Here is a 26,663-nt window from a genome sequence, read left to right on the forward strand (position 1 = left end):
ATTTTGTTTTCTGTCTCATCTATGTCCTCCAATGTTGCTTCAATCTCAGCCTCCAACTGCTGCAATTTTTCCTTGTTGTGTTCATTGCTATCCTCTGTCACCTCCACCGGTGCCATATTCACTCCAATCTCCTTCTCCACAGCTCTCATGCTATCATCCTTCTCTTCCTCCACCACAGAGTGCTTATCATCTCTGGCACTCACTTCACTTTCTTGTGTTTCACATTTTTGTCCCTTTTTTTGTCCCTTCCTTTTCATCAGAAACTTTGCCCAAAATGACTTTTTCACCTTTGTGTCCTGTTTTTTTGATGCTTCCCCCACCTCCTCTGCCACCACTGGGGGCCTAAAGCAGTTTAAGAAGGACAGCTTCATATTTAGCTTCATCTTGTTCGATGACCGATTTCCTCTGAAGTGGAACTCTGCTTACATCACCTTCGGAATGTTGACGTCTTGGTTACCACGGTAACCTTCAATTCGAAAAACTTGCTTCTCTAACTACTTCTGTGGTGAAACTTGTAGTTTAATAGCATTTCTTTGCATAGTAAAAGCACATGCTGTTACACAGCAAGCGATGGGACTGCTGAAAAAATTCCGATTGTGGTGGCCGTGATGAGTCAGTTATATTTAAGGGGGTGGCCGGGCCACACCATCAGGACCAAATGTTAATTTAAACCAAATGTTTTATTTTTTTCACACTTTTTGCACGCTTTAGATTATTAGAAAACCATGTTCCAAACAATAGGAAAGACACACTAATGATGCATGAAAGGCCACCAAAAAGTCAAACCTCGGTTTGCGAGTTACTTGGTTTGCAAGTGTTTTGCAAAATGAGCAAAAAATTTTTAAGAAATTATAACTTGATAAACGAGTGAGGTCTTGCAATACGAGCACGTATATGCTTCATGTTCCGAGCGTCACGTGATCTGAGCCGATAGTTATTCTCTTCGCATTACATTCATAACATTCGCATTTTTTAAATTTGAGTCCATGTGTAGTGACTTTTCTTTAGTAACGGAACAATGGTCCCCATCAAGAAAAAGGTTGAGAAGGAAGGCGGTAAGAAGAAGGAGGTGATTACGGTGGAAGTTAAGAAGGAAATAAATAGCCATTGTTGTGTTATTGTTAATGGTTTTAGTTCCCTATTTTCTCACGTGTGTCGCACGTTGTCTTGTGTGTACCAGGTCCCATCCTCGTCTGTAATTGGTTTACGTAAATCTCCCACCGTGTCAGCATCTTACTGTTCGGCGTCTGATAACCTTGTGTTTCCTGTGTGTAATTGGTCTTGTGGTCACTGGGTGCTTAATGTTTTCCTTTTCAGGACTATCAATAAAAGCGTATTCTCCCCAGCAAGCAAGTCTCTGTGTCTGACTCTGCTCCCGTGATGCTTCGGTCTGCCCGACATCGCAGTATTTTTACTTTGTTTTGTATTGATAATTTTTATATAAATATCTTTAGGTTGTGGATCCAATCATCTGAGTTTTCATTATTTCTTATGGGAAAATTTGCTTTCATATATGAGTGTTTTGGATTACGAGCACGTTTGCGGAATGAATTATGCTCACAATCCGAGGTTTTACTTTATTAGGGTTGACATTATCACAGATGGGAGTGGTTGATCTTACAATTTTATATCGTGATCAGTCTTGAAGATGTCCACAATCTACTTTTTATGTCAATTGTAGAGATTGTGACCTTTTATTTCCTCTTGATAATATGAGCTATCAGCATGGAGCATGTGGACTTGGTGCCAAAACAGACTCGATTCAGTAGTGTGTTAGTAGGGTTGAATAAAAAGTAGCGATGATTGAATACTGAATACTTTATCTTAAATGTATTCAGGAAATGTGATCCGTTACAGTACATAAAAAGTAATGTATTCAGAATGGTAAAACAGCTGTGCTGTTCATTTTTGCAATACTTCTAGGAAGTAGCGAAACAATTTCACACAAAGCCCCAGGGCAAAACACCGATTGGGCCCCCAAATTTGCAGTTTTTTGCAAATTCCTCAAACGGAAAACCATTAAATACAAAAGGAACAGCTTATTTTGACTTCAAAACATTACTATATATTATATTTTAAGTTTGTTATTGGGATTTTACAGATTTTTTCAGATTACACCAGACATCCACCATAATAAGATTGTATATAAAAAATGACAGATATATAAAATTGCAAGTCACACTTAAAGTGCAAATCTTATGTTCTAGCTGTCAAACGCTTTGGAGAAATAATATAACTTTATGTGTATTTAGTGTAAGAGAGGGTCCTCTTTTTGCTGGGGGGAGGGTGGTGAGCCCGTCCACCCCGCCTATAGCTCCGCCCCCGGCTTCTAGGTAGTGAATGTGTGACAATGGGGGTGGTGACCCCAGGCGGATTTGAAACCATGCTCCGGCCAGTTCTAAGCCATTTCCACTGTGGGGGCAGACTGGGGCCAGTTGTTCTGTTAGCGGGCTCAGATGCATTTCAGCTTAAATTCTCCAAGAATTTAACGAAAATACAATTTTAAAAAAACGATGTTATTTATGCAATGCTTTGCACTCACATTTCATGGTTTTTACAAATATGTAACTCACTCTGATTTCTTGTTTAGACTGCCTAGCTTCAACCCCCTTGATAATTTTTTTTCTGAAATTAATTTCACTTTTCACACAACTGAAGTGTCTAAACCACCCAGTGCACCCGCGTCCCTCAAGAAAATGTGCTTAGATTTGTGTTTTTGCTTTTTTTTTGCCCACATATATAAATGTAAATGATGATAATAATAATAGTAATGATAATAGATTTATTTCAGACCCAAGTAGCACTGTGCCTCCCCCTGCCCACCCCTCAGAACCGCCCCTGTTGAAGCTGCAGTTTTAAGACTTTCAACTTTACAAATATATTACTGAGATATGCAACTTTAATCAGAATTTGTTCATTGTTAAATTTGATTGCAATATCATGTGTATCCTCTTCCTCCAAAAAAACCCTGAATTGCCTCTCTGAGCTCAAAGATTCTTTGTAGCACTTCACCTGAGGACAGCCACCATGCTTTGCTGTGAAATAAACACAGACAGGCTGAATGCTCCACTCCCATATCCTTACAAAGAGAAGAGCACTGTCACATGTTTAGGGATCTTGTTTTGATGAAATTGACCCTAATAACATCAAAACCTCATTTAGCTCAGGGCTAATCTTCCTTGATGCCAGTTCTTTTCTGTGTGTAACCCCCATAAATAACATAGTTACAAAAGGAGAGAAGTTTTCCATAAACTAATTTTATAATTTAAGTTTTTCATTATTTTTAGACATTATTTTCACATATGGAGAGAAAAAAATATGATCCTTGGTTTGACGTCATATACCGTTTTATGAAGAAGCGGCGCAAGTTTTAATACAATAGTGCTCTAGTTTTGGATGGTGGAGCCACAGGCGTGCACTTCTCTTTACAAGAGAACCCAACATGGTGATTGAACAAGACTTTTTTTTACTCTTAATTGAAGACTACATTGCGGTTAAAATATTGCTTATCTTATGTTTGTATTCCCCTTTGTCAATTTCTGAAAACTCCAGTGAGTAGTAAACGGCATAGCAATTAGCATGTCTATGTAAAATCTAACAAAATACCAACAATGGTGGTGTCATCTGAAAATGTCTGGAGATGGCAAGTGTCCGTATTGTAACTGAAGTCCGCAGTGTATAGGGTGAAGAGAAAAGGGGCGAGTACTGTTCCCTGTGGGGCCCCCGTGCTACAGACTACCACCTCAGACACATACTGGGGTCTCCTGGTGAGGTAGTCAGTAATCCACGCGGACAACTGATGGTCCACTCCCGCTCCCTCTAACTTCCCCCTCAGCACTGAGGGCTGGATTGTGTTGAAGGCACTGGAGAAGTGAAAAAACATGACTCTCACAGTGCTCCTGGCAATCTCCAGGTGAGAGAAGGCCGATGCAGCAGGTAGATTACAGCGTCATCCACCCCGATGTTTGGCTGGTAGGCAAACTGCAGTGGGTCTAGATCCCTCCTGACTAGCGGGCGAAGGTGGTGAAGTACAATCCTCTCCATGGTCTTCATCAGGTGTGAAGTCAGGGCAACAGATCTGAAGTGGTTCAGCTTCTTGTGGTGTGTTGTCTTTGGGACCGGCACCATGCAAGACGTCTTCCACAGAATGGGGACCCTCTCCAGACTGAGACTGAGGTTAAAGATGTATCTGATGACCTCACAGAATTGACCTGCACAGTTCCTCAACAGTCTGAAGCTGATTCCATCTAAACTCGTGGCCTTCCTGGTTTTCATCTTCATCAGCTGACATCAGCTGCAGTGTAGGGTGTGGGTGGGTGACTCCTGATGAACGGCTTGGAATGGGGGGGGGGGGGGGGCAGTAGAGCCGTTGGGGAAGAAAGGGGGCAGATGGAGTGCCACTAATATCCCCGGTGCTGTGACTGCTGTGAGGGGTTGCAGAGAGGTGTGATGAGCGCTGCTAGATGGGGGGGAAGGCTACTGAGTCAAACCTGTTAAAGAACTGGTTCAATCTATTAGCCCAATCCTGGTCACCAGACTCTCCACATGCAACATCAGTATGAAGCATTGACTCCCTTGTCACCGGCGTAGCTACACCTCCCTTGACTTAATCTCCACACACCTAGAGATGTAACCCAACATTCTAATAACCTTTTTAATTGCTTCTCCACACTAGTGAGAGTGAGACATAGAAGCATCAACATAGACACCATGGTCTTTCTCATAACCTTTATTTCAGTGGAACCCATAAAATATCTGTACTTTATATTTCTGCTCCATTCATGGATTACCTTACATTTATCTATGTTAAATTTCATCTGCCAGGTATCAGCCCAGTCGCAATACTGGTCCAAAAATTTAACCCTGCGGTACCCCACTATGAACACAGGCCCACGTGATATTATGCCTCTAATAACTACCCACTGCTTCTTGTCTGCTAACCAGTTTTTGATCCAAGCTTCCTAAAATCCCTGCAGCTTTGAGCTTAAGCAGGAGCCATTTGTGGGGGACAACGTCAAAGGCCTTCTGGAAATCTAGGTAGATCACATTGTAGACCTTTTTGTGATCAGTTTCTCTTGCAGCTTCCTCAAAGAAAATAAGTGAATTCATTAAACAGGACCTACCTCTCCTAAATCCATGTTGGCTATCCCCTAGAATGTTGTATGCAGCCAGGTAATCTACCATTTTCACTTGGATTTTAGCTTCCATTATTTATACAGTAATGCTAGTTAAACTGATTGGCTAATAGTTTGCCGGATTCCTTCTATCCCCTTAGTTCCTAAAACTCCTGCAGCTTTGAGCTTTAGCAAGAGCCATTTGTGGGGGACAACATCAAAGGCTTTCTGGAAATCTAAGTAGATCACATCGTAGGCCTTTTTGTAATCAATTTCTCTTGTAGCTTCCTCAAAAAACTCAAGTAGATTAGTTAAACTGGATCTGTCTCTCCTAAATCCATGTTGGCTATTCCCCAGTGTCAGGGTTAGCATCCATCTGTCCAAGTCCTTCGTGTCTTCTCCCTGTTTGGCCAGCAGGTGTCGCTGGCCATCCAGTCCTCCCCGTTGTCAGTCTTTAGTGTGTTTCCCTTGCTTACTAGATGGACGCATGGCTCAATGAGCTGAGCATGTGGCTACCTGCAACCCCCTCAGTTTTCAACTCCTACCTCCTCTGTTTTTGTATGTTGTAGATTTTGTTCCCCAGTGTTCCATTTGTTTTTCTAGCTCATGTGTTTTGTGACTTTTTGGTTTTCTGCTTTGTGCCCAAGCTTGTGTTTTAGCTGTCTTTGTTATTCTCCAGTGCTTCTGTTTCCTTGTTCTTGTCAGTTTCTTAGTTTCCCAGTTTGATCTCCCAGTTCCTTGATTTAATTATTAGTGTTGGAGTTAGACTCCTCCGAGTCCGTTGATGAGGAAAGAGATGCATACGTGAGGCGAAGGATGGTTGTAAGTCAGCTCTCTTTATTCCTTGCACAGATCGCGATCCGGGAGCCATACTCAGATGCACAAACAGTACATACCCGAGGAAGCTCAAAGTCTGTTGTCTGTGTCTGACTTATATAGCCCGTCTGGGGCATCAGCAACCCCTTCCCTTGTTAGGCTCAGTAGGTCAAGAGTAAGCATAATGTCACAACAACCCTGCAACACACTTTCTGCTTTTTCTACTACACCACAGTCTAGAGTGAGGCCCCCTGCCCTGCCTGCAAGTTGGTTCCTATTTTTTAGGGTGACAAAGTTTAGCACAAAGCTTGGCCCCCTCATTAGGTTGACCTGTTGCATGTTTTCTTGTGCCAGTCCTTGTGTGATACCTGATTGCTCGTTGTCCTGCACCCTCCCTGATTGGTTACTTGTGTCACTCCTCCTGTGTTGTTACATTGTTGTTTGATTGCGTATTTAGGTTCCTGCCTTGGTTCAGTTTTTCAGTGTGTCATTGTATTTCATGTGTATTTCAGAAGGTGTATTCAGAATATCAGAAAGTACCCTGTGTTATATATTTGTTCCCTGCCTGCTCCTTGTTGCCTTGTTCCTTTGACTTTTTGTAGTTAGTTTTTGTTTTTCCCTATTTGCTTTTTGACTCCTCGTTAAAGGTCGGCTAATAATATCCCTCATCTCTTTTAGAACTATAGGTTAGGTGTCATCAGGGCCCCGAAAATTATTTATTTTGAGTTTAGCTAGGCTTGGTACTGCCTGAGTTATACATACTATATATTGGTCATAGATGATGCTGGACTAGTAATAAATGTCTGTATGTTACTAGTGTTCTCTACTGTGAACACCCATGTAAAATAATCATAAAACTCATTTACTATATCAGTTTAATTTTTAATTATATGGCCCTTACTATCCTGCAAATTAGTGATTTCAGCTTTTAGATCTCTTTCAGGGTTTATATATTGGAAGACACCTTTAACGTCACCCTTAGCCTCCAATGCAATCTTCCTTTCTACATTCCTCTTAGCGAGTCTTATTTTTTTTAACTCAACCTGTAGACTTCGATGCTCCGGCTTTATTTTGAAATCATTATTATTTTTCATGTGTGTGAATGGGTATGAAGTCCTCCTGCACTTGCAACAATGTGTTTTTAAAAAATCCCCATGCCTCTTCAACAGTTTTGCCATTTACTTCCATCCAGTTTAGTTTCTAGTTTCAGCAGCTGAGCAGCCTGTCCCGTTTCAGTCTTACACTGGAACTACTAAAAGAACTTGCTTTCCCCCTGGACTGGAGTCATAACACTGAGACTAAAACCTTTCAAATCTATTCATTGCACATTCCTTTTCATTCAGTTACTTTGCTCATTTTAATAATCATTCCCATGTAATCAGGCATTTGACTGCTTTTAACAACATTGTTTTAATATATTGTATGTTTATTTCTCAGATGTCTTTCTAATTTTATTTTCTTTCACTGACCAGTGAAAATGCAATTGACAATAAAGACACTTTGACTCTAGGGTTCCTAAACAGTTTTTGCCCTCTTCAGTGAAGGACCCCGAACACCAGCACATACCATATTGTCAGAAGTATTGGAACACCCGCCTTTACACACACATCAACTTTAATGACATCTTATTCTTAATACACAGGCTTTAATATGGAGTTGGCCCACCGTTTGCAGCTATAACAGGTTCAACTCTTCTAGGAAGATTATCCACAAGGTTTAGGCGTGTTTATGGGAATTTTTGACCATTCTTCCAGGATAGCATTCGTGTGGTCAGGCACTGATGTTGGGCGAGAAGGCCTGGCTCGCAGTATCCACTCTTATTCATCCCAAAGGTGTTCTATAGGGTTGAGGTCAGGGCTCTGTGCAGCCCAGTCAAGTTCCTCCACACCAGACTAACTCATCCATGTCCTTATGGACCTTGCTTTGTGCACTGGTGCGAGGTCATGTTGGAACAGGAAGGATCCCCAAACTGTTCCCACAAAGCTGAAAGCATGAAATTGTCCAAAATGACATTGAATGCTGCAATATTAAGTTACTTTCACTGGAATTAATCCCTGAAAAACAACCCTACACCATAATCCCCCCTGCACCAAACTTTACACTTAGCACAATGCAGTCAGGCAAGTACCGTTCTCCTGCAACCACTAAACCCAGACTCATGCTTTACACCACTGCATCCAATGCTTTGCATTGCACTTGGTGATGTAAGGCTTGGATGCAGCTGCTCGGCCATGGATATCCATTCTATGAAATTCTCTATGCACTGTTCTTGAGCTAATCTGGAGGTCACACAAAGTTTGGAGGTCTATAGCTATTGACTCTACAGACAGTTGGCGACTTCTGCACACTGTTGTGTACTGCATGCGTGTCCCCGCTCTGTGATTTTACGTGGCTTACCACTGCGTGGCGGAGTTGCTGTTGTTCCCAATAGCTTTGTTATAATACCACAAACAGTTGACCATGGAATATTTAGCAGCAAGGAAATTTCATGAAAGGATCCCACCTGTGCCATAAGTCCAATCACGGTACCACGCTTGAATTCACTGAGCTCCTGAGAGCGACCCCTTCTTTCACAAATGTTTGTTGAAGCAGACTGCATGTCTAGGTACTTGATTTTATACACCTGCGGCTATGGAAGTGATTGGAACAGCTGAATTCAATGATTTGGAGGGGAGTCCCAATACTTTTGCCAATATACTGTATTTCAACTAATAACTTCAGGACTTTAGCGGCATCTACTGGTCAACAAAAATAAATGCATTTACTATTATTAAATGAAAAATAACCTATTTCTCGTTACTATATACTGGCATCTTTCATTATCCATATCTAATCCATTTCTGAAAATACGCTGAATAGTAGAAGATTTGAATATAAAAATAATGGGTTCCCAGTCCATCTCAAAACTGCAATTTCCCCAGTTTTTAAAGATCAATATAACTATCCCCCGCGACCCAGTAGGATAAGCGGTTTGGAAAATGGATGGATGGATGGATATAACTATCCACCAAAAACATTTGCATAATTTAAATCATTTAAAACACCAAATACCTGACCAGTTCCTTATTTGTATAGTACATTTCATACACAGAGGCAGTGAAAATGATAAAATATATAGTAATACAAGAAAGTAATTAATTGTAGTAAATTATATTAATTAGTAAAAACAAAACCCCCACAGCCCTGCAAAGGACAGGCGGCAACAGAAAATGAATGGATGGAAAAAAACATGATGACAGGTAATTACATATGGTACAAATACAGTCAAAGTAATGTTAATTGCAGCTTCTGAATTAATCGAAGGCATGGATAATGAATGAAAATGTTTTGTAATCTAAATTGAAATGTTTCTGCTCTTGATGTACATCTGAAATCTTCAGGCCGCTGGTTCCAGCTTTGGACATCATAAAGGCTAAAGGCAGTTTCACCAGGTTTGGTTCTAACTCAAGGCCTCAGGAGACAACTCATCCCCAGAGATCTGTGCTTAACTTCTACAGCTGAAACCATTCGTGTACCCTATTGCACAACCTCTTTGTCTAGTGTTTCAAAAATATTCTACCGTGCTTGAGTAACAAGCCAATGTCACATTCACACACATAGGCAGAGGTAGGAATCAAACTCACACTTTAGGGGTGTGAGACAATATGGCTACGCTGTCAGCCACTACCCTGCCCAGGGGAAGCACTGCTGTAAAATGACATTTTTTACCACCGACAGTAATTTCCAGACCAGCTGAATCTCTAATCTCCAAATAATAATCAAGATTTGGAGGCGATGCGCTTGGCTCAGGCTCACTTCGACAATGACTAAGTGCTTTACACTTCCTGTCATGGCTGGATTACTGCTTCCCCTTAACCTATAACAGCGCTATCCTAGGAGACACTGAACATGAGGGGACACCCTGGGCATGATGGTAGTCCACTGCAGGGCACAAACTCGCACTATATGGGCAATTTAGAGATATCAGTTAACCTAACAACATGTTTTTCATATACCAAAAGGAAATCCACACATGTGCAGAGAACATGCAAACCCCACATCAGTACAGACAGAAACTGAAGCTCCAACCCTGAAAGTGTATGGCCACAGTGCTAGCTGCTGAACCACTGTGGAAATCTATTTCATGCTATGCCTTACATGTAGGGCTTTGCTTGGAGAAATGCAAAAGGAAATAAAAAAGAAAAAGGTTAAACCAAGGGGATATCTCCTATTGTTATTCCTGAATTTTTCAATTAACAGTGCAAAGTGCCGCATGACAATTCAACAGGATCAGCCTAAACACAACTGAAAAGTATCATAGGTCAAATCGATAATGGATGGGATTATGTGGAATGATTATGACAGCACTTCATAATTCTCACGTGCATGACTCAGTGGATTAGGATGCAGTGGTTCTGATCAGAAAGTTGCTGGTACAAATCCTGTGACTGGTAAGTGATTTCACTGTTAGGTCCTTGAACAACTATGTTGCTTTGGATAAAAGTGTCTGGTTAACTGACAGGAATCAGGGAGTAGTTATTAGAGGCACAATGTCACAGTGGGCCTGCGTTCATAGTGGGGTACTGCAGGGTTCAGTTTTAGGACCACTATAGTTCCTAATTTACATTAATGATATTGACACCAATACATACAGTAAACTGGTTAAATTTGCAGATGACAACAAGGTGGGTGGTGTAGCAGATACTGATCTAGTAGTGGAGAGGCTACAACGGGATCTGGAATTAATTAGCGACTGGGCTGATACCTGGCAGATGAAATTTAATATAGATAAGTGTAAGGTAATCCATGCAGGGAGCAGAAATATAAAGTACAGATATTTTATGGGTTCCACTGAAATAAAGGTAACTGATTACGAGAAAGATCTAGTGTCTTTTCTTTAAAATTTGCAAATCTATTTTGTCTGGTTTTTCGCAATAAGACTCGTGACCGACTAAGTTAGTATACATGGTTTGGGGTCTGAATACACATCGCGGTCCTATACTTTCACAGACCTAAAGTTAAACTCTAAAGCCCCTGACCACCGGTGTGTGTGTTTGTGCACATGAGCATGAATAAACATTCGCTGAAAAAAACGTACACTGTAAAAAAAGACATTTTTTTCAGAATTTTAAACTGTTTTATATCAGTCAATTTGACTGTAATTCACGTTTTTTTCCTGTTATGTTAAATGAGATGAAAATTACATTGCATAAATGTATATTTATACACAGTTTGGAAAATAGCAGAGAAATCCCTTCAGTGAAACTGGACAATTTCTTTTCTGTATTTTTACAGAAATTAGACTTATGGTTACATGCTTTATCTGTAAAATTTTAATGTTTTTACTGTACCAACATGTGCTGTTGTTTTATTAAAGCGCAACAGCACTTTTTTGTGAATTTTCTTTCATTAAATTTAATTTTGCATTCAATGTATATAAAATCTACATTGGTTAACCGTTCTAAAACCTGTTGCACATTTCATTCTTAAACATATATCCACCACAATTGTACTGTGTTGTTGTATATATATATTAAATGGTTTGTGTAGAGTTAAGGTTACAAACATTACAAAAAATTATTAAAAATTATATAATATTGGGAATGTACGAGTCACCGAATTGGTATTTAGTGTAATCATATTATTAAATAATTACTCATCGAATGCTTAATTCCGAGTCGGCAAGTAGATAATAGTAGATTGTCATAGCTCAGTTTATAGCGTGTTTATCTTAACATGAACAATCAGGAGTGTTTATATTGGACTTAAAGAGATTTATAACTTCTACATTTATAAAAAGGTCTGTACTGTGATGGACCGGATGTTTCCAGTCGCAACTAGTTTCAAACTTGTGCGCATGCGCAGAGGTCAGTGGAAGGCTCTATCTTTTTAAAGAAATAAAAGGTTTGCGGATCTGAACTGATGAGATCATCTGAGATTTGATACAAGAAAGCGCTACGAAGTCAGAGAAGGACTAAGACACATATTAAGGTATGTATATTTAGACTTTTTAATATATATGCTTTGTTTGACAGTGTTGCCACCAGGCACATTTCGCGTACGCACCGATTGCAAACGAACCGTTGGAAGTCATAGAAGTTTTAGATTTGAATGGATTAGATAATTCGCCAAATAATAAAAGCACAGCTAAACTCACAGGTCAGATAAGGACCGGGGAAAACTAGTCAGTGTAAGATATAGTTTATTCCTTAGTATTAACGGTTGGTTGCGTTGTTTTATTTTGCAGATAGATAATATTATATTAAGACTAATGTAGACATAGCTAATGTTAAACATGTTATAATTAGCTAACGTGAAATACTAGCATATCATTTGTAATATTAACATAAACATCTAACATTATGTAAATATTTTTAAGAAAGTGTCTACCATTACCCTGTTACGAAATATATATTCATAGTTGCTAATTATGCATTACAAAATGGTGATTTCTGCATTTGGTTTCTGATTAAGATTTTTCCCCCCTCAGATACTCAGATTCCATCAGATACCATATTGACCATCTTGTCTGAAGTAAGTTCAATGTAATGAGCAACTGTTCCTTCAAAATTTTAAGATGTCAAGTTTGCAGCATTCAAGTGCCATTTTTTTGACAGTGCATTTACATCCTTAGAAAGATATGTAAATCACCAAATTAACCCAGAAAGGGGCTTCAAGGTGGAGAAAGGAGCAAAAAGACAAGCTGTGAATTCAAATGTTCTGTCTCTTATTTCAAAAATAAAGCTGACTTTGAGTGAAGGAAAGTAGTGAAGTTGCCCTCACAATGCGATCTCTGAACATTGTAAATAACAAAAGTGATTATACTTCTTTTGTTCTGCACAAGGCTTTTGCCAGTTTATGTAAGCATGTTTCTGTGCTTGGTATTTTTGAGCTTGTTTATGTGAGCATTTTTATGTGAGTACTTTATTTAGATGTTAAAATGTGTTAACACATTTGAAGACAGTTAATGTCAGTTATAATGTTTTTGAAAGTTGTTAATAAACTGGACTTAACTGAATATCTGTGTAATGTGTCATTCATTTCCCCAAAAACATGTAAATTTTTTTAATCAGTATGCTACCAATACAACAAAATGCATTGTATTTTATTGGTAGCTGAGCATTTGTAGGTTTATGTACACAAGAGGGGGCAGCATGTGGGTGCAGTGATTCGCACTGTTGCCTCACACCTCTGGGTCCCAGGTTCAAGTCTCCACCTGGGTCACATGTGTGCAGAGTTTGCATGTTCTCCCCATGTTGTTGTGGGGTTTTCTCTGGGTACTCCGGGTTCCCCTCACAGTCCAAAGACATGCTGAGGCTAATTGGACTTGCTAAATTGCCCCTAGGAGTGCATGTGTGAGTGACTGGTGTGTGAGTGTGCCCTGTGATGGGCTGGCCCCCCATCCTGGGTTGTTCCCTGCCTCAAAAACTGCTGCATTTTTTTGTGATACAGCAGTTACATTCTGTTAATTTACACGCTTTAATTGATATTTTTATCGTGGAATAAAAATACTTTTAGTATTCTTCCAGTGATGATCTGTTTTTTTACCAACTTAAATCTGAATATCAACAATTTTTTGTGGTACAAAGAAGAATTTTTTTTTCAAAAAATACAGAGTTTTAATGTTATTTTACAGGAATTATTTGTATTCACAGTACTGGAAAAAAGTGTTATTTAACATTTTTTTACTGTTATTAAATTTACAGTGATTCAATGTTTTATTACATTTTTTTCTGGCACCCCTGCTGCCAGAATTTCTCAGTTTTTTTACTATTTTTTTTACAGTGTATTTATTAAAATAACCATCTTTATTTTGTCAAAGTTATTTTATTTTTTAAAAAGGACCAGCGGATAAATGGGGTGCTATAGTCACTCTGTAGTCTTGCTGCATAGTGGATGACTGCTCACACTGTTGATTCTGGACTATGTTTCATTAACTATCAAGCAGGCTGCATCTCAGTTACCATTGTCAACTTAACATTGTACTCCAGCAAGCATCTCAAATCAAGCTTGTAGATGAAGCTGAGGCCGTGGGGCACCTTGTGTGATGTCTTTATTAAAATAACTAAAGCATTATTCTTTAAAGTTTTTAATGTGTATTTGCTGCATGGTGCTAAATGCAGCTTACTAGTTACTATTAAATGTAATTAAATAATCATGTACACCTTCTTTAAAATAACAAGAATATATCCTAAATTCTTACCCCTTGCCTGATTCTACAGTTCCTACCCCCCACTTATGTGTCCCCCAATCCACCCTTCCATGGCTCGTGAGATAAGAATACCTCACTTCTGTCTGCCTGGTCGGTCATTTCTAGCCGCTATTTAGGTTCTTCCTTAAATCTTGTTGCCTAAATGACGTATATCACACTCATACTAGTGTAAAATTTCGCTATAACAAAACGATCCTTATACATTTTAAGAAAAAAATTTAATCTGTCAGGTGTTTTTTGACTGCACAAACTCTAAAAGCCCTCCCTTGGGTGCGCTTGTGCACATGCCCAATACATCTGAAGTTTGTATACCTTTAAACGTTACCAAAAGTCATTAATGTCTTTTCTTTAAAATTTACAAGTCTATTTCTGTCTGTTTTTTTCACGATAGGTTACTGAACTAAGTTAGTATGTTTTGGGGTTTGGTTACACATCGCGATCTCCAACCTAAAGTTAAACTCAAAAGCCCTCCGACCTCCGGGGTGTGTGCGTTTGTGTGCATTGGCGTGAACATTTACTGAATAAAAAACTTGCTTATTAAAATAACTAAGGCTTTATTCTGTTAAAGTTTTTTAAAAATGTGTTTTGATGCTTGTTACTAAATGCTGCTTAATATAGCAACTTAATATACTAGCTCAATAAGGACCCAAGCTATGAATACCATCTATCCGAACACTGTTGAGAAGGTGCAACAATTATTTTTATTTTTTTTTGTACACATACACACACACACACACACACGGAAAAGAGCTGAGTAAGAATACAGAGTCCTACTTCAGGTATTTCTGAAAAAGGAAAGTTTTGAGTTGTCGCTTTAAGATAGCCAAGGTTTCCGCTGTTCGGACATCAAGGGGGAGTTCATTCCACCAACTAGGTGCCAGGACAGAGAAGAGCCGAGATGTGTGTCGTCCTTGTGCCTTGAGTGGTGGTGGGACCAGTCTAGCAGTGCTGGAGGATCGGAGAGATCGAGGCGCAGTACGGGGTGTGATGAGGTCTTTTAGATAGGATGGTGCCAGACCATTTTTGGCTTTGTATGCGAGCATCAGTGTTTTGAATTTGATGTGGGTGGCTACAGGAAGCCATTGGAGAGAGCGTAGCAAAGGAGTGGTGTGGGAGAACTTGGGAAGGTTGAAAACCAGTCGCGCATCTGCATTCTGAATCAGCTGGAGGGGACAGATGGCACGCAGTGGTAAACCCGCTAGAAGCGAGTTGCAGTAGTTCAGGCGTGAGATGACGAGGGACTGGATGAGTATCTGGGTAGCCTGAGTGGAAAGAAATGGACGTATCCTCCTGATGTTAAAGAGGAGAAACCGACAAGAGCGAGAAAGACTGGCGATATGTGAGGAAAAGGACAACCGATCATCCATGGTAACTCCAGAACCCGAAGGACGGATCAGGGAGTTTTCAAAGGAGATCGCAAGGTCCTGGAGGGGGGATGAGTCAGCCGGGATGTAAAGCAGTTCGGTTTTACTAGTGTTGAGTTTTAGCTGGTGAACGGTCATCCAAGATGAGATGTCTGCCAAGCATGCAGAGATCTTAGTGGAGACATGAGTGTCTGAGGGAGGGAAGGAGAGGATGAGTTGAGTGTCATCGGCATAGCAGTGGTAGGAGAAGCCATGTGAGGATATAACCTCTCCAAGAGATTTAGTGTAGAGGGAGAATAAGAGAGGGCCAAGAACCGAGCCCTGAGGGACACCGGTGAAAAGACAACGTGGGGTAGATGTGGATCCATTCCATGTCACTTGGTATGTTCAGCCTTCTAGGTAGGAAGCAAGCCAGTGCCATGCCAAGCCACCAATGCCAAGACTCTTAAGGATGGACAGAAGAGTCTTGTGGTTGACCATGTCAAATGCTGCTGATAGGTCAAGAAGGATGAGGACAGATGACAGTTTGGCTGATCTGGCAGCATGTAGCTTCTCAGTGACTGCTAAGCGGGCAGTCTCTGTAGCGTGAGCTGCTTTGAAGCCAGACTGATTAGGATCCTGGAGGTTGCTCTGAGAGAGATAGAGAGAAAGCTGGTTGTAGACTGTACGTTCGAGGATTTTTGAAAGGAAGGAAAGAAGCGATACTGGTCGGTAGTTGCAAGTGTCCGAGGGATTTAGAGTGGGTTTTTTTAAGATGGGAATGACCCTGGCTATTTTGAATGCTGTTGGTACATGACCGGAAGTTATGGAGCCATTAATGATAGTGGCGATGAAGGGGAGAAGGTCTAGAGAGATTGTCTGAAGCAATGCGGAGGGGATTGGATCAAGTGGGCAGGTGGTAGGATTGGAAGATGAGATGACTTTCATGATCTCATCTGCCGTAAGACTGGAAAACTGGGCCAATGAGGGGGGAGGGAAATCCTTAGTGTGTAGTGTAATGGATGAGGAGACAGACACACAGACTATTTTTAACAGATATAAAATAGTGCATTTTGTTTAAAGAATAACCCTTTAATGCGTAAGTACTGCTTTTACCATTTAAAACTGCCATACCCTCTTTCCTCATGGCGGTTTGTAGTTTGTTTGCCACTTGAAAAAAGAATAAAGCTTTTAATGTGGTTTGACTAGTTCGTGTTTCTTGTTTGTTTGTCTCTCGGAAATAATAATATTACTCCAAAACTACTCAAATGTAAAGCAACAACACACAGCAGCGTGTTCCTGGAGGCAGCCATGTTTGTTCCGAGTTGTGGTAGCTCGAACGGGGAGATTGTCGGACATGATGTCACTCAACTCGAGTACCGAGAGATTTTCGAGTTCCGAGAGATAATCGAACGCACTATAAAAAGGCAGCATGTGTCGCCATTTTGAAATGTGTATCTGCGTGAGTGCGCATGCACAAGATCGGGGACGTCTCAGACAATCATTTCAGCCTCGTTTTTCAAACAGGCTGGTCTCATGTACCAGAGCTGTGGGATTTGCTCATTTCGCCTTTTAGCTACCGTCGGACACTGGTAACTACCGCTAAAGTTCTTCTTTTAACATGTTGGTTAAATATGAGTTGTTTCTTTTAAAACGACGTGCTGTATGTTAATTGGTTTTGTTTGTGCTTGCTTAAACTCAGCATTTGTTCTGTTTCGTTCGGGCATGTTTGTACTTGTTTAAATTCCACCTGCTTTTCTTCTTTAAAACATTTTGGTGCTTTCTTTTAAAATACACTGTTGCGCTTGTGCCTACTCCCTAGCACGTGGCTGCGGCCAGACGGACCCCCGCTGGACGTTTATGTACTAGCTTGCATTCATCCCGCTAAATGTTTTATTTCTTAAAAGCGTAATTAAAAATAACACATTAATTAATAAATACATGTAATGTATTTTTATTCTATTGAAGTTCAACTGCAACCCTTATCTCCTAAACCATATGACCCGTCGACCGATCAGAATAAGGGATACGCCCACCTCCCGCTTATGACGCTAGAAGCGGAGCCAAATGATGCTCCGCCCAAGGTACCGCCTAATATAACTGGGGCGCCACTAATATGACGGTAGGGGAAACACTGTAGGAGCCACATCTAATATACTGGGGGCGGTTTCTGAGGAAGTTCTACATCACAAGCTATGCTGGAGATGACAGCATTGTATAAAAAAAGTCTGACGTTAGAGGAAAAAAAAACATTTCTTTAAACCATTTCCATGAGCTAATAGTAATAATGATAATAATACTATAATACTTTTTATTGATCCCCATGAGGAAATTCTCTTTGCCCCTCCCCCAACTTGGTCTCTGTATGTGCTCTCTGAGGGCAGCCACCCATAGCGACGCCCACAGAGCTGGGGATTTAGGAGCTTACTCACGGACCCGCAGACGTGCTGAGGCTGGGTTTCAGCCAGCAACCTCAGCCTGCTCGTCCCATGACCTGCTTTTGGGTTGAGATCTAATCTTAACTCATCCTGCACTCACCGACTTGTACGAATTCTAGAAGTACTGGATGAATCACCTGGAAATGTAAAAGTTAATCCATGTGTTTATACCTGAATGCTGAGTCCTTGTCATGATAAGTAGGTCTGAAAGTATACTTATTCATTTATTGTACATTCCACTTATATTAAAATTTGCAGAATCTTTCCCCATCATTTAGGTTGTTACTAGTATTCCTTTCTGTATGATTTTGTCTGTTTGAAAATATCATTTATATTTTTATAGGTTTAAATATTTATATTACATTTTTTTGCACTATGACCAAAATTGTCTGTGACATAACAGTAAGAACTGTACCCAATACTATAATGGTACTTACAGAGGCTGGCGCATGATGGACATGCATGTCCTTTATATTTAACTGACACTTTCATCCAAAAAGACTGGTGTACTCATATCTTGTCTGCTAGCTGAGCTGTCATTTTTAATGGTTAAATGTGATTATCCTCTTCATTCCTTACATGGCTCTCCTCTTCAGACATCCTCATACACACATTCAAACAGTTCAAAGCAAAGCTTGGGGTCAGAATGCACAGTAAAGTCATTTATCTGGTGACCCAAGAGCACTTTTTGTGATAAATTTCTCTGAATGAAAATACCACCATCTAATGAAAATATTTTTATAGGCATAGATTACACACTCTCTCCAACTCTCAATGAAAAAGGTGACACGATCAAATTCTCCCAAGATAATTTTCACTGACCAGCTACTGGACTGTTATGGATAAAACATACCGAACAGGTAGGCTAGTGACCAGAAATCAATATAAACATATTTCTGGGAGGCTTGCAAAAAGACCCATGGAATAAGTTTGGATGGCAGATAGCCATAATTACACGATTGTGACAGGCTCTATTTTCACTCCCAGCTGCCCTCTATCTTGCAAATTGAATTTCACTGCCCTCTGTCATTGCAGTAACAATTTTGGATCTCATCAAGTGTACATGTTTAAGTGTAGATTTTCATCCATATAATGTTTCCATGCATCCACCGCTTAATCCCAACTGGGGTCATGGGGGGGACCGGAGTCTATCCCGGGAACAATGGGCACAGGCAGGAACCGACCCTGGACCAACACACCACAGGGCATACATACAAGTACAGGGCCAATTTAGACTCACCAATCAACTTATCCTAAACGTTTTTGGACCGTGGGAGGAGACTGGAGCCCCCGGCAAAAACAGGGGGAGCACGTGAACTCCACACAGAAAGGACCCAGGACCAAACCCAAGACCTTGCTGTGAGGCAGCAGTGCTAACCACCACACTGCCCCCATATAATGTTTTTGAAATGGTAATAAGATCCATCAAAGATCAAACAGGGTAAATAATGACAAACAGATTGACCCTGTTCACAAGGTTAAGCCTGTAATCATCTAATCCTTTCACTATGATGGCACTGACCAGCTACTGTAGCTGTGTAGTAGTATTAAAGAAGTACTGGAAGTATATGTGCTTTAGAATTGTGTGCAGTTCCGGGTCACAGCCCTGACAATATTGGATGTTCCACGCTTAATAACCGTAATCCGTAGGAATCAGTCCATTTCACTTCGTTGTTATGCCATAGCATAGTCCATAATTGCTCATTTTATTTAATAAATTGACCATTTTGTGTCTCAGGCAGCGTTTCAGTTCTGCATGTCACTGGTGTGATCCACTTTATGGACTAGGCAACTGAAATTTTGTCAAAATAATCCCATATACCTTTTATGTGACTGGTTTTTAATAGTTTCACAAGGTCACCTTACCCCCTCCCCCTTGGCACAGCCATTATATCAAAATTTTATGAAAATCTTCCATTTTTATCCGAATATGACTGGTTAAAAAGTTATGGAAATTAGACCTTTATTAATATTCTGTCTGTAAATTTAGTCATTTGTAAAATAAAATAGAATGACTTGTTCCATCACTTGTTCCATAATGCTTTTATAACAAGATTATTTCTGAAGAAAGTTTGTCTTTATATAGTATCTTACTTGAAGTGTTGGAATGATCAATTTTTTATACTTTTTCCTCTCTGTTTGTTCAAATTGCACGCCTTGTACAAGAACATACTTTTTTTTATTTTTTTGCCAAATATATACCTTAAAATGGATAAAAGACCCCGCATATTTTTGCAATATATGTCTATAAAATATCACTGGTAGCATGATCATTTAAAAGGAATCTCTTCATTAAATACAGACACATTGAAGCATACACTGAAAATCAAATCTATTATGACAAAATGAATGTCTCATCTTGAGATAACACCAGTGACAACCTGACCAAAACTTTGCCTTTTGCATTAAAATATATTACAATATGTTTGGAACTGAACTCTTAGATTTTGAGTGTATGCTAACAGACCATGGTCATATACATATTAGGCTGGTATCTTTTAGGTTTAATGAAATTAATTTTGTATCATTCATTTCAATATGTATTCATTTCAATTCCCATTTCCAAATCCCATATAGAGAATGACCCATGTGTCAAGTTTCTGTCCTCTAAATTGTTTCTTAAAGAAGACAGTTAGGCCTTTAAGATGATGCCAGATGTGTGAGGTGTGCTCTTTACCATCCCAACTCTTTATTTGTGCAAAAAAGAAAAAACAAAGAACATCTACATTAAAAATCGTTTTCCCTTGGATTTCAGGAGCATAGGGGCAACTTCTTTCCTTAGTTAAAACTACAAAAACTTAATACAACAGAAGTGTTTAAAACAGTTGGCCATTACTAAATTCTAGTATTTTTGGTGGCTGCTTCCCATTCCCAGTTCTCATCGCTTGCAATGTGCAAGTAGAGTGAAAACATGGTTTTGCAAGCCCAATTTCAAATTGAACCTGTCAACACACTTAAGAAAAGTGTTTTTTTCCCCCTAAATTACATTATAATTATTTCTGTATAGTTATAATTGGGGACATATTCTGGACACCATATACACTCTCTGGTACTGATGTCGCTGTTAAATGTATTCACCTACACTATTTCCTAAACCCGAATAACTATAGCTATGGATGTATAGCGTGTACATCATTGTACCAGAACTGGATGCACGTGGACTTTAGTTTAAACTATTAAAATTTTCTTTAGTTCGCTCCAGTGCCTGATTTTCCATCAGAAGCAGATGCCATGCCTATCATTAAATGCATATTTATCTTAATTTTATCGTAATTAATTTTTACCCCGTAATAGATCGGACTAGTTTAGATAAAAACAACCAGGTCACTTTATGAGTACTTCCTGCAGTTACGCGTGGACCTGCTTCCTACTTGGAAGAGTCACGGAGTGGCGAGCATGCCTGTGAGTGTGAGAGCCCACATTAAAGCAGCCAGATACATTTGTAGGAGTTATTTGCGTGTAATTCACTGACCGTTTTCAGGAAATGGGCACGTTTCGCTGGAATATGAGTCTGGGTGTATTAAATTACACGGAAAGTGCGCGTAGATGGAGCGCGTGTTATGATGAGTGTGGGTCCAAGACAAAATGGCGACGTGCGTAGGGACAGGCAGCTATCACAAAGAGGGACGGTAACGGGATGATCGTGTGTGTTTTCGTAATTGAGGAAATACTTAAATAGACACAACAGGTGAATTGGAATACTGAAGTCAGGCAAGTCATGCGGTCTTTCGGTTAGATCGATCAGAGTAGCTGAAGTCAGCCAGGTACGCTAGTTTGAAGGTCTGTAATCTATGGTTGTATTTAAAATTAACTTAGGTTTTATTGTATCGACTTGCTGTAATTTTACTGTAGTTAATTCCCATGAACATCCAGTCTTGTATTGTGATGCGACTCATGCAGTGTCGTGTGTTTGTTTATGCTTTAATTAATATCTTTGTAAAGTTTATTTTATGCCAGTTTAGTGAGAATATCATCCGTGTGTCAAACAAAAACAGTTGAGAGCAACTGTTACTTTGAAACTATGCTCTCTGTTCCTGTCAGCTCGCTAAAGATCTCTTGCACCCACCCCCTGAGGAGGAGAAGAGGAGGCACAAGAAGAAGAGGCTTGTGCAATGCCCTAACTCTTACTTCATGGATGTGAAGTGTCCAGGTTTGGCTCCTGATTCTTAAAGCTTATCTGTATATGTAGTAATCTTAAGCATATCTCACAAATATGCATACTAAGCATATCTGTGAGAGGATAGAGGGCAACTTCTCCTGTATAGGCTGCAGTGTGGTTAGACTTTCCCAGAATGAACTTTGCCTGTTTCTTGGTGAAGCAAGCAGTGCTTATTGGTGATCTCTGTCCTAGGGTGCTACAAGATCACGACAGTGTTCAGCCACGCGCAGACTGTTGTGCTGTGTGTGGGCTGCTCCACAGTGCTCTGTCAGCCCACAGGAGGGAAGGCACGCCTCACTGAAGGTTGGTCCATGAATCCTTTGTGTACACTAAGAGTCTGTTGTCTTTCAATGCTCTCTCTGATGCTATAAAGGTTGGATATTTCTGCAGCATGAAAATTGATTTATTATTGAGGGTGAAACTGACAAGTGTTTCAGCTGGAGAATGCTGAAAAATTGGTAATTTCAATGTAGTTTTTGAAATATAGTGGTACCTTGGAACATAAACTTAATATGGTCCAGAAAGCCGGTTGAGTTGCAATTTGGTCGAGTTCCAAGTTGAATTTCCCCATAAGAAATAATGTAAATGAATTTGATCCATTTAATCCCAAATGAATGCCAAGTTTAAACCTAACCTACCTAGCTAATGATAAAAAAGCAATGTAAAATTAATACGCACATGGAAAAGCACACATACAAAAGCAATAAACATGAAATAAATGACAATTCCGTAATCCTAAGCAAGAGCAGACACACGTGCACCACCGTCAAGTCTCGCTACAATTTCCTTTTTATGTTCTACAGTTACTCTCACTACCTTCTTTGGTTTGCTGCTATCACTGCCCTCTTTCTTAGGGACCATGATTACTGTACCACTAAATGTACTGTAGCACAAAAAAGAATCACACATCGAACTTGGTCAAGAGGCACTACAAAACTGAGAGCGATTCATAGGCATCACCATCTGAGTAGGTCCATTCGCCTTTGTTTCAGCCCATCAGAGATGCATCTCGAGCTGTACAAGTTTTAGCAGGTCTATTTTGTTTTGTCGTGTTCCAAGTTTTCGGTCAAGATGTGGTTAGATTTTTCTTGACCGACGCATTCAAAGTCCAAAATCGACCCATACAAATTTTAGCAGGAACGGTCAAGTTCCAAGATTTGGGTTGAGGTACAAGTAAAAAAAATTCGACAGACCTGTTCCATGTCCAAGTCGGTTGTGTGAAGATGCGTTACAGTTCCTGGGTTCTACTGTAAATAATGACAAGACATAGGTCGGTAAGAAATGTCCTTTATGACATAGGTAAAGCTTTTAACCTCTCTGAACAGTGTGGGGAAGTTTGACTTTGTAATTACCTAGTCATGCTTTTGAAACCTTGCAGTTGTGTTTCAAGATAGTGAACCCATCTAGGGGTTGGTAAGGTGAAAAATATTAAATCACAATTTTTTTCTGACAGGATCATGATTCTTTTTCATGTTGGTTTTTAAGACTCCTGCGTGTGTGTGTGTGTGTGTGTGTGTGTGTGTGTGTGTGTGTGTGTGCGCGCGCATATGTGTTTAAGCCTAGGCAACATCAATCCATCCATTTCGTAAAAGTTGCCATTGGGTTTAAGTTGGACTTCTGTTGAGTAATTCCATTAATATTTGGGTTCCTGTCAGACCTAAATGTTATGGGCTCAGCTCAGGATAATATTTCAAGCTATTGCAGGTCTTCACTATCAAGATATTTTTACCTAAAAAAAAACGTTTCCCCCTAATTTTACTATATTCATTTTTACCTTATGACTGATATCTTTGTGATTTATGTAAAGTAATTTGGAAAAAGTATATGGATTGTGTATGAGTACATATGAGTACATTCTTTGACACCTGAAGGGAATGTTGCAATTATGTGTGCTGTGTCCTGCCAGTATCAAAGAAACAAAAATTCAGGGAATTTCTTTAGTTTTATGTAAAAAGCTGTACAAAAACTAGAGTAGCACTTCATATGTTTATGGGACAACCAGTGTATTAACCAAAAATATCTTCTTCCTTGATGCAGGATGTTCATTCAGGAGGAAACAACATTAGCTGTCTGGCTAAAGAGATTGCTTGTTGGAAGGCTGGTGCTCAGCACATTCTGTTTAGTTTGGACTGGAGATGTGAACCAGCTGGACTGACTGATCACTGTAACTCCAACTATGGCCTTGTCTCAATAAATGTGGTCTTTTGGGTACAAGATGGGGATCACATATAATTGACCAGTGATTTCTTGTTTTTTATCCAATGTTTTTATATGATTATAATATGTAATTTCTTCTATCTATGATTTTTGGAGACATCTAAGGTAGTTTCTTTCAACCCAGTCCTCAGGTTGAGAAACTGTTCTAGAGTTTAGGGAGAATGTATGAGAGTGATAATTGTGTAATTCCTTCAGCATATGCAACACCTGGAAGCTACATGCTGCTTTGTGGGTTTTCCAAACTGTTTTTTTGTGAGTAATTTTTTAATTCTGGACCTTTTCCAGCTTCAGGTAAAGTAGTGATTCTGGCTGGGGTATGACTGAAACTTCAAATGTGGCAGAAAAATGGCAGCAGGCCAGAGCATAACCCTAAGGGGAGCCAGTGGAGAAGCCATTGCTAACAGGTTAAAGCCCTTGGTCACTAAAAGCTTTTTTTATCTATAGATGAGATAGATCTTATCCTGAGCTATTCTCTGCCTTGCACCTGTAACTCCTGGGATAGACTCCATACCACCCATGACCCAGAATGGGACTAATGAGTTATGTGTTTTAATCGTTTCAAGAATTAAGCTTTCTTTGATATGAAAAAATACATGGATTAACAGGGAAGATGGTATTAGTGTTTACAGTGCATGGTTCTCCAAGTAAGTTCCTAATATAAGGATTATGAGTGAAAATAACTCTCTCTGGTGAAATATCTACTTGTATAATTAATTGGAAGACTCATTAAATATCTGCATCTGGATCATTTTACCTCTTTGGTTTTGGGGAGTGGGGAAGGGCTATCGTGTTTGAAGTCCTTTTCTTTGTTTTAATGAGCAGTGGATAAATAACCTTAAATCCCCTGGCTTGTATTTATGAACTACTTGAATTATAGTGCTGAATGTCATCTGTTGTTCCTGTCATGTTCCAAACATATCTGCTTTCCTCAGTTATCAGCTTATAAAAAAAGCCATACATGGCATGCTATTACATAATCAAAGTTATCTGACAGATTAAAAAAAGCAAAGTCAGTCCATTTGAAGAGAGTTCTCCTTTTCTGCTTAGAGTCCCTTTATAGTGTGGTGAGTCAGGTGTCAACAACTCTTCTGGCTGTACTGTCTGAAATAAATTGTCAGACCAATCATTCCTACTTGGGTTTTATGTTTGTGAGAATGCTTCATATCTTAGCTAACTTTTTCATTGACTATATCTTTGTTTATTCATGTGTATGTGAAGAACAGTGTTTATTTATGGGGAAAATGATGCTAATACCTTTACAGATTGCTTATGTAAGATAGATATATAGATACCAGAATACCCAAATAGGCTCTGGAAAACGTACTGTTCCCTGCAGAATGACAAGTAAAGAAGCTTATTAAACCTGTTCATTGATCAATAGAATCTCACAAGTCCACCATATTTTTGTGATTCTTAGGCTTAAATCCGGAACTGGTAATGTCCAATGTCGTTCTTTTTTTTTCCTTCTAACCTTCTGAAGTCTAAGGCCTGTCAGCCACTTTTGAGGTAGTCTGACATGCCATTTTTAAATATTTTACTTATCTTAAAATCATTTATCCCAAAGTGCTACAAATTATTATCCAGCATAAACTCAGCAACAATAAGCTGAGACCGTTTAAAATGTAATTTTTCTATTTTTTGTTTAAATCAACTTTAAGCATACACTTTTGGTCAGTGTAACTCCCTTTTATGTCTATGAAAGACTTTTAACAGTCTGTCAGGAATTAGATTGATTATAGTAATGTTGCTGGATGTCTTGATATCCCACATCCGAACTCTAGAGCAGAATTTCTGCAGTGCAGTGTTTTCACTTCAGCTGTGCTGATGGGATTGTGCAACAGATCTGGCTTCTTCAGCCACTGAAGCATTCCCATCTATGGGGGATGCATCCAAAGAAGTTGGGTTCTCACAAAACTTGGAAATCCTGCTGATAATAAAGTGACATGCCGGAAGTATTTCCAGAATCAGGATTGGGAATTCATGTGAAAGTTCCAAAATAAATGATAAACTTTATCATAAGTACACACTATCATTTCACAGTATGATTTTTATTTTGAAGAAACAGGTTATGTATAAAACAATGAACCATGTACCCAAAACACACAGACAAGAAAAATATTATGCAAGCATGTTCATTTTAAAATTAATCTAATTTATTTTTGTTTTAAATACATAAAATTCTTCAAAAACACCTTGTATAGAAATATCTAAAACATTGTTTTTAGTTTTGTTTTCTAAGCTCCAAAGAGAGTTTCTCTTCACGGTAATAAGCAGAGCTACCTTGCGGCTGTTCTCTCCAGCCGCCCAAACCACAGAAGGAAATCAGCTGCTCTGCCATCTGATTCCTGTGTTTTAAAATACACTTTATAAAGCTGAAGTTCTGTA

The 26,663-nt window shown here is 39.5% G+C and overlaps 1 protein-coding gene and 1 long non-coding RNA gene across 3 annotated transcripts; both read left to right on the forward strand.

Moving 5' to 3' along the window:
• The first annotated feature begins 11,765 nt into the window (after nt 1-11,765).
• LOC125724491 (uncharacterized) lies at nt 11,766-12,927 on the forward strand. The gene is made up of 2 exons (XR_007387197.1): nt 11,766-11,900; nt 12,400-12,927. It is a non-coding gene; the product is annotated as an uncharacterized LOC125724491 (long non-coding RNA).
• Nucleotides 12,928-21,241: 8,314 nt separating this feature from the next.
• On the forward strand, nt 21,242-25,404 carry LOC125724488 (40S ribosomal protein S27-like). Of its 2 annotated transcripts, none has more exons than XM_049001215.1 (4): nt 21,242-21,304; nt 21,944-22,052; nt 22,254-22,364; nt 24,099-25,404. In XM_049001215.1, exons 1-4 carry the CDS (start codon nt 21,299-21,301, stop codon nt 24,125-24,127), a joined length of 255 nt encoding a protein of 84 aa, XP_048857172.1. In that variant the 5' UTR covers nt 21,242-21,298; the 3' UTR covers nt 24,128-25,404. The 2 variants fall into 2 exon arrangements, with proteins under 2 accessions (XP_048857172.1, XP_048857173.1); XM_049001216.1 differs by lacking the exon at nt 21,242-21,304 and adding an exon at nt 21,321-21,666.
• Nucleotides 25,405-26,663: the final 1,259 nt, after the last annotated feature.

This window comes from Brienomyrus brachyistius, unplaced genomic scaffold (genome assembly GCF_023856365.1).
Source record: "Brienomyrus brachyistius isolate T26 unplaced genomic scaffold, BBRACH_0.4 scaffold56, whole genome shotgun sequence".
NCBI classification, from domain to species: domain Eukaryota; kingdom Metazoa; phylum Chordata; class Actinopteri; order Osteoglossiformes; family Mormyridae; genus Brienomyrus; species Brienomyrus brachyistius.

What these genes read in the sequence shown, in the direction of transcription:
- LOC125724488 (XM_049001215.1), top strand. An exon ending in CATGGATGTGAAGTGTCCAG is followed by an intron (nt 22,053 to 22,253) that starts GTTTGGCTCCTG and finishes TCTCTGTCCTAG; the next exon opens with GGTGCTACAAGATCACGACA. An exon ending in GAAGGCACGCCTCACTGAAG is followed by an intron (nt 22,365 to 24,098) that starts GTTGGTCCATGA and finishes TCCTTGATGCAG; the next exon opens with GATGTTCATTCAGGAGGAAA.